At 46.7% G+C, this 8,519-nt stretch overlaps 1 protein-coding gene across 1 annotated transcript; it reads left to right on the top strand.

The window, feature by feature from the left end:
• Positions 1 to 3,409: 3,409 nt before the first annotated feature.
• OR1F1 (olfactory receptor family 1 subfamily F member 1) lies at positions 3,410 to 4,630 on the top strand. The gene has a single exon (XM_017886348.1). It carries the CDS (start codon positions 3,695 to 3,697, stop codon positions 4,628 to 4,630), a length of 936 nt encoding a protein of 311 aa, XP_017741837.1. The 5' UTR covers positions 3,410 to 3,694.
• Positions 4,631 to 8,519: the final 3,889 nt, after the last annotated feature.

The following is an 8,519-nucleotide window of genomic DNA, read 5'->3' as shown; positions in this document are numbered from 1 at the left end:
TAGCTGGGACTACAGGCGCCCGCCACCTCGCCCGGCTAGTTTTTGTATTTTTAGTAGAGACGGGGTTTCACCGTGTTAGCCAGGATGGTCTCGATCTCCTGACCTCATGATCCGCCCGTCTCGGCCTCCCAAAGTGCTGGGATTACAGGCTTGAGCCACCGCGCCTGGCCTGGAACAATCTTATACATTATAAGCAGGACTATAAGGAGGCCAAATCTCTCAGACATGAAAGTTTTGGGTGATTACATCAGATTAAAAAACAACCTGGGGCCGGGCGCGGTGGCTCAAGCCTGTAATCCCAGTACTTTGGGAGGCCGAGACGGGCGGATCATGAGGTCAGGAGTTTGAGACCATCCTAGCTAACACGGTGAAACCCCGTCTCTACTAAAAAAATACAAAAAAAAAAAAAAAAACTAGCCGGGCGAGGGGGTGGCGCCTGTAGTCCCAGCTACTCGGGAGGCTGAGGCAGGAGAATAGCGTGAACCCGGGAGGCGGAGCTTGCAGTGAGCTGAGATCCGGCCACTGCACTCCAGCCCGGGCGACAGAGCGAGATTCCGTCTCAAAAAAAAAAAAAAAAAAAAAAACAACCTGGAACAGCTGATACATTGGCTAAAGACAAGGAAAAGGAATTAGCTTGTGGACGAGAATAATTATTAATATCAACTAAGGGTTTGTGGCTACCTGCAGAAATAAAGATTACAGTATTTGTTCATATTTTCCTCCTTTTTATCCTTTCTATTTTCTCCATATTTTATATACACAGGATGTGTAGTTCTTGGTTAGCTTTCAAGCTGGATTCAGAAGTTTCAGAATGTCAGGATGGGATCACGATTGGAGTAGAGGGGATCCTGTTATGGACCTTGATGGCATAACTGATGGGACTTTGCATTGTTTCCTATTGTCGGAAATATAGCTGCACTATGTTAGGCCAGATTGTTTCTTCGAGGTAAATTGGTAAGAGGGTTGTGTATTCATATGCAACTGAAGGGATGGATTTTAGTAAGCATTTATCATGTTTTTGGCTTCTGAATTTCTGCAACTCATTCCAAAGCTTAGGTAATCTTTTGCCTCATAACTATTGGGAAAATAACTTACTTCCTATAAAACAGGAAATCCAGAATAACTGATTTCCCAGTCTCTCTTGCCCCAAAGATGTGGGTATGTGACTGCCCATCAGATACCCCTGACTCAGCCTTTGGCACAAGGAAGAAGAGACCAAGAGGAACCTTTTCTGGCAGTGGTAGCCATTGCAGCAAGATAGATTCCTGGGGCAGCAGTGGCAGCAGTGGCAGCAGTGCTACTACTGTCACCTCATGTCCAGTGATAACTGTGTCAAAACTATGAACGGCAACATTTATGCTTGGAGGCAGCAGCTGCATTGGCATTATTTTTTTCACTATAGCTGCTGTGTGGTCGTCCGAGCCTGGTTCTCCAGCTGCCCAGGGTTTTTGAAAGGTATTCATTATTATTTTCATGAAATCCTTTCCTGCTTAACTCAGCAAGAGTTGGTGTTTGTTATTTGCAACCAAGAACTGCGAATGAGGCCAGAATGTAGCCAGTCGTTAGAAAATGACTTGAACTGTGAACTGGACAGCCATCCGTACTTTCTCCAACTCTTCTCTCTGTGTGTTTACATCTTTTGCTCTTATCTATAGACTTTTGCTTTTTATCCATCTATAAGTCAGCCAAAAGACAGTTGCAACCTTCTGGGATTACCTGTTACAGGCCAAGTCCTAGTGAGTATGATCCGTGGGCCCTCAGTCCCAGTTCCAATTGCCCTACTCCAATCATGAATCCTCACTGGGAAGAGGATAATAGAGTATAAACTGGATTGCTGGAGTCCGTACACCTATGGATTAGGGGGCCATTTTCAGAAAAGGCTGACCCAATGTGAGCTGGGAAGGCATCCCTAAATGAAATCTACTTTAGGAACATAGAGTTCTTCAGTCATGGCATGCTGTGCATTTCCTGATATATTCTTCCATTACAAAAAGGGTATCCTTTACACCAAACGCTTTAAAAGATTAAACACAGGCCGGATACGGTGGCTCACGCCTGTAATCCCAGCACTTTGAGAGGCTGAGGCGGGCGGATCACCTGAAGTCAGGAGCTCAAGATCAGCCTGACCAACATAGTGAAACCCCGTGTGTACTAAAAATACAAAAAGTAGCTGGGCGTGGTGGCGTGCACCTGTTAGTCCCCCCTACTTGGGAGGCTGAGGTGGGAGAATCACTTGAACCCAGGAGACAGAGGTTGCAGTGAGCCGAGATCATGCCACTGCACTCCAGCCTGGGCAAAAGAGCTAGACTTTGTCTCAAAAAAAAAAAAAAAAAGCACAACTCTGCAATGCCACCCTTACACCTGCCCCACCCTAGCCTCTGCATCCCCATCGGCAAACGCATCAAGTCAATGCAGTAAATGACCATATATGTGAAAAAACAGGAAGGGTTCAGATAACACTGCTGTAATCTCAGCTTCTGAGCTAGGAAGTTAAGAACAACTTTCTGATAACCAACTTTTCAAACCTGTAAACATAAGCCCAGATCAGCAAAGTGATGCAACTTGAGGTCTCAGTGAATTTTCTTTGGGACTTATCTCTACCAAGATTGCTTTATCTCCAAGTTCTGACCCAGTAGTTAGAGAATATACTTTGCCATCATTGCTGGGTACCAAAGGACCAAGAAATAGGTGGGATAATTCATTTCTGCTTGTCTCTAATGAGACTGTCAGGGAGTCTAGTCCCAGTGGCCATGGAAGCTACCGTAAATACCCGTTTGTGATTCTCCCAAACATTCAACCTGCACAGAGGGATAAGGCCATTAACATCGGCTCTTCACTTGCTCAGGACTTGCCTGTATTTCTAAGACTCTGCCATCCTTAGAATAATTAGGAGCATTAACTAAGTTCTTTCAAGGTAAGATTATAACAGCAGATATATATGACTAATTACTGGAGTTCTTTGAGAGAGCTCCTTTTCTTTTTTTTTTTTTTTTTTGAGACGGAGTCTCGCTCTGTCGCCCGGGCTGGAGTGCAGTGGCCGGATCTCAGCTCACTGCAAGCTCCGCCTCCCGGGTTTACGCCATTCTCCCGCCTCAGCCTCCCGAGTACCTGGGACTACAGGCGCCCGCCACCTCGCCCGGCTAGTTTTTTTGTATTTTTTAGTAGAGACGGGGTTTCACAGTGTTAGCCATGCCTGACCTCGTGACCTGCCCGTCTCGGCCTCCCAAAGTGCTGGGATTACAGGCTTGAGCCACCGTGCCCGGCCAAGAGCTCCTTTTCTAAATATGCCACATCCAGGGAGAAATAATAAGAGTCCTGAATCCATCAGCTGGAGCTTGACACAGACATAGTAATAATCAGCTGTTTTGCCTCTCTATGAGTGCCTAGGGGGTGGGAGAAGCCTGGAAATACTAAAAGAGACCTGCATAATTGCACAGGAGGGCTATGTATGGGTCTGCATGTTGTTTTGTGTTATATTTTATAAAATTGAAAGAGTGAGTATAGCAAGACCTACATCATCCAGAACTGGACATTGGAAGTTGGGGGTGTAGGGACAAGGGACGCATCCTGACTGAGTGACCCTAATACAGGTTTGTTAACATGGCCATGGTTGAAGCTTGACTTGTTGCATCTGGAGCCTCAGCTTCTACATTGCTGATCTCTGTCTGTCTTATCTGCATCTGGGATCAGGCCCATGAGCAGGACAAACCAGTCGAGCGTCTCTGAGTTCCTCCTCCTGGGAATCTCCAGGCAGCCCCAGCAGCAGCATCTCCTCTTCGTGCTTTTCCTGAGCATGTACCTGGCCACCGTCTTGGGGAACCTGCTCATCATCCTGGCCGTCAGCACGGACTCCCGCCTGCATACCCCTATGTACTTCTTCCTCAGCAACCTGTCCTTTGTGGACGTCTGCTTCTTCACCACTGTCCCCAAGATGCTGGCCAATCATATACTTGGGACTCAGACCATCTCCTTCTCTAGCTGTCTCACGCAGATGTGTTTTTTCGGTATGATTGCTGACATGAACAATTTCCTCCTGGCTGTGATGGCCTATGACTGCTTTGTCGCTGTGTGCCACCCCTTACATTACACAGCAAAGATGACCTATCAGCTCTGTGCCCTGCTGGTCACTGGATCACGGGTAGTTACCAACTTGAATGCTCTGCTGCACACACTGCTGATGGCTCGACTCTCATTCTGTGCAGACAACACCATCCCCCACATCTTGTGTGATGTGACTCCCCTCCTGGAACTCTCCTGTTCAGACACACACCTCAATGAGGTGATGATTCTTACTGAGACTGCCGTAGTCATGATCACCCCATTTCTTTGCATCCTGGCTTCCCATATGTACATCGCCTGTGCCATCTTGAGGGTCCTGTCTATGAAGGGAAGATGGAAAGCCTTCTCCACCTGTGGCTCCCACCTGGCTGTGGTTCTTCTCTTCTGTGGTACCATCATATCTCTGTATTTCAGCCCTTCATCCTCCCACTCAACTCAGAGAGATATAGCGGCTGCTGTGATGTTCACAGTGGTGACTGCCATGATGAATCCTTTTATCTACAGCCTGAGGAACAAGGACATAAAAGGGGCTCTTGTAAAAGTGATTGCTCTGCAATTATTTTCTGTTTAATAATGATATGGGCTAAGAAATTCCTAGAAGGAGCTAATTTCTGAGATAATTCTGTTTATTTTTTCTACTGTATGAAACTTAGCATTGTGTGTTTGTTTTGAGACGGAGTCTCACTCTGTCACCCAGGTTGGAGTGCAGTTGTGCGATCTTAGCTCACTGCAATCTCTGCCTCTTGGGTTCAAGAGATTCTCCTGCCTCAGCCTCCTGAGTAGCTGAGATTACAGATATGTGAAACCAATTTTTTTTTTTTTGGTATTTTTAGTAGAGATGGATGGGGTTTCACCATGTTGGTCAGACTGGTCTCGAACTCCTGACCTCAAATGATCCACCCACCTTGGCCTCTCAAAATGCTAGGATTACAGATGTGAGCCACCACGCCGGGCCAGCATTTGCTTTTATAAGAGAAACATCTGGTATCTATTTTGGGAGAACAAAACCCTTGATATAGACTTTTCAGGTTAAAGATGGAAAGAGAGATCCTTTAATTAAATGACCTGACAATTCCAGTTGTCAATGCCCTCCTGCCAAAACCAAGAAGGAACACACCTGTAGTTCAGTAAGTTGGATTTACTACTCATTATAACAAGGGAGAATACACAGCATCGGAAATAGTGAGGTGTCTCATTGGAAGAGTCCTAAAAAGGATCTCTGCTTTTGTAACGTTGGTGAGGAATTAGGAATGAGTCTGTGCTCTGGAGTAGATGCCATTACAGAATAGGGATAATTCTGAAAGGGTATCTTAATATATTTTATCTAGAAGGAAAGAAGAGGCCAAAGCTGTGATTGTCAAAGGAATAGCAGTCACTCTTTCAGCCAACATAGGGGGATGTTTGGTTATTTTTGTGGCTATGACAATGTCATGTTTTTGTGTTGAGACATCATTGCAGAATGGTCTTGCTTTGTTTTGCTCTAGCACAGTCAGAATGTGGCCTTGTTAGATACTGATGTTCTGTGAAATTCTCTGTTTATCGGTAGAACACAAAAACCTTGCTGTGAGGGCCAGGCCAACTCCTTTCAGGGTTGTTTAGTCTTTCTCACAACAGAGACCTTGACACGAACACATCTGATGGAAAGATCAGACTTTGGTTGGGGCAGGAAGGAGAGGATTTATTTATTTTATTTATTTTATTTTATTTTATTTTTAGATGGAGTCTCGCTCTGTTGCCCAGGCTGGAGTGCAGTGGTGCAATCTTGGCTCACTGCAACCTCTGCCTCCCAGGTTGAAGTGATTCTCCTGATTCAGCCTCCTGAGCAGCTGGGAATACAGGTGCATGTCACCACTGGCTAATTTTTGGTATTTTTAGTAGAGATGGGTTTTCACTGTGTTAGCCATGATGGTCTCGATCTCCTGACCTCCAGATCTGCCAGTCTCGGCCTCCCAAAGTGCTGGGATTACAGGCGTGAGCCACTGCATCCAGCTAAGAGAAGGATTTATTTAGAGTTTCAGAAAGCCCTAATTCTGCCACTCTGAGCAGGCTCTCTCACACTGTCATGCTGGAGTCAACCTCCCATTTATTCTGATTTTATTTTTTAAAGAGATGAGCCCAGCACTTTGGAAAGCCAAGGTAGGAGGATCACTTGGGCCCAGGAGTTTGAGGCCATCATGGATAACATAGCAAGACCCCGTTTCTACAAAAATAAAAATAATTAGCTGAGTGAGGTGGCATGTCCCTGCAGTCCCAGATACTTGGGAGAGTTAGGTGAAAGGATCTCTAGAATCTAGGAGTTCAGGGCTGTAGTGAGCTATGATCACAGCTCTGTACTCCAGCCTGGGTGACAGAGACCCTGTTTCTTTAAAAAAAAAAAAAAAGGTGTGGTCTCAGTAAGTTGCCCAGGCTGGTCTCTAACTCCTGGATTCAAAGACTCCTCCCACCTCAGCTTCCAGAGTAGCTGGGACTACACGCACCTGCCCCCATGCCATCTTGATACTGCTTTTAGATTTTAAAATATGGTTTTTTTTTTGAGACGGTATCTCACTCTATAGCCCAGGCTAGAGTGCAGTGGCACAATCTCGGCTCACTGCAACTCCGCTTCCCCCCGGGTTCAAGCAATCCTCCTTCCTCAGCCTCCTGAGTAGCTGGCACTACAGAGGCCCGCCACCACACCCAGCTATTTTTTGTATTATTAGTAGAGATGGGGTTTCACCATGTTGGCCAGGCTGGTCTTGAACTCCTGACCTCAGGTGATCTGCCTGCCTTGGCCTCCCAAAGTGTTGGGATTACAAGCGTTAGCCACCGCACTCAACCAAATTTTTTTTTTTTTTTTTTGGTAGACAGGGTCTCACTATGTTGCCCAGGCTGGTCTTGAACTCCTGGCCTCAAGCCATCCTCCTGATTCGGCTTCCCAAAGTGCTGGGATTACAGGCATAAGCCACCATGCTTGGCCTCCCTCTGCTCGTTTGATACACCTAAAATGATATCTTGTTCTTTCAATTTATAATTCTTAGATTATGTAAGTCTGAACATCCTTTCATGTGTTTCAGCCACTCGTTTCGTTATCTAAAAATGGTCTGTTCCTGTCTTGTTACTGTCTGTGTGTCCCAGAGCCCTCATTCTCTTCTAGAATCCTTTGGTTCATGGAGCAGTCAGTTTGTAGCCAGGTACCCATGTGCGAGAGATTCTGGACCTCTGTCCGCTCTACCTCCAGTAAACTCCATGGGCTGTGAGCCTAGCGCTGCGTCTTCGGGGGATTAATATTTTCTGTAGTTACTTACTTATTTATTTATGAGACAGTCTCGCTCTGTCTCCCAGGCTGGAATGCAGTGGCGTGATCTTGGCTCACTGCAAGTTCTGCCTCCTGGATTTTACGCCATTCTCCTGCTTCAGCCTCCCGAGTAGCTGGGACTACAGGCGTGCCCCACCTATGCCCTGCTAATTTTTTTGTATTTCTAGTAGAGACAGGGTTTCACCGTGTTAGCCAGGATGGTCTCGATTTCCTGACCTCACGATCCGCTCGCCTCGGCCTTCCAAAGTGCTGGGATTACAGGCGTGAGCCACCGCGCCCAGCCTATTTTCTGTAGTTACTACTGGAATTGGATCTTTGGTCTCTTACATTTTCCAACTCTCGCTCTACCGTTGTATTGGGAAACTATTAGCTGTTGTCTACTTTTTCAGTTTAACTGGTGATCAGGCTCCTTAGGTAAGAGAACTTACTCATCCGACAACTTTCCAGGGGCTCTCGAGTTTGGAGGTCGGGGCGCTCCTCTTAGTCCCACCCGGCCCCACTGGTGCGGAAGGAAACCCTGAGGCCGGTGTCCTGCCCTCTGGGACACTGGATACGGATCGACAGCAACCCTGACCGTGGGCACCTCCCCAGTGCAGGAGATGGTGTGCGTCATGGTGGCTTCACTCACCTACACTTAAAAAAAACAAAAGCTACTCAGGAGGCTGAGACAGGAGGATTGCTTCAGCCTAGGAAGCAGAGGTTGCAGGGAGCCAAGATCGCCCCACTCCAGCCTTAGCAACAGAGCCAGTCTCAAAAAAAAAAAAAGTGTCTCGGGTACTGTGCCACGGCTGCATGAGGACTGATAAAAACACCTGACTCTGGGCAGGGGTGCCAAAGAGTGAGTGAGTGGAGACTCTCTCTCACCACTCACTGCCTGGCAGCTACTTTTCTGGGTACACAGGCAGGTTCCCTGCACATGGTAACAGCCTGCCGGCTCTGGAAACAGTTCGGGATCCCAGTCCTAGTGCACTGGCCAGAATTTCAAGTAAGCGAATAACGTTGTGGGCAGCCAGCTTTGTTGGCTTTGCTGGCTTTACAGGGTACTTACTGTTGGCTTCAAATATAACGTTGGTAAAGACAGTTTTTTTGTGGCCTTTCTCTGTTGTGGAGGATTTGTTTTTAAATTATGACTCAGGACTGAACTGTATCATAGAATGTCCTTCTT

This window comes from Rhinopithecus bieti, unplaced genomic scaffold (genome assembly GCF_001698545.2).
Source record: "Rhinopithecus bieti isolate Rb0 unplaced genomic scaffold, ASM169854v2 scaffold_13704, whole genome shotgun sequence".
Taxonomy (NCBI): Eukaryota; Metazoa; Chordata; class Mammalia; order Primates; family Cercopithecidae; genus Rhinopithecus; species Rhinopithecus bieti.
The sequence above is the reverse complement of the archived record's forward strand: the minus strand, read 5'-3'. Positions and strand labels throughout refer to the sequence as shown.

Bases quoted from the DNA above. Each gene is read 5' to 3' on its own strand.
- OR1F1 (XM_017886348.1), top strand. From the start codon at position 3,695: ATGAGCAGGACAAACCAGTCGAGCGTCTCTGAGTTCCTCCTCCTGGGA.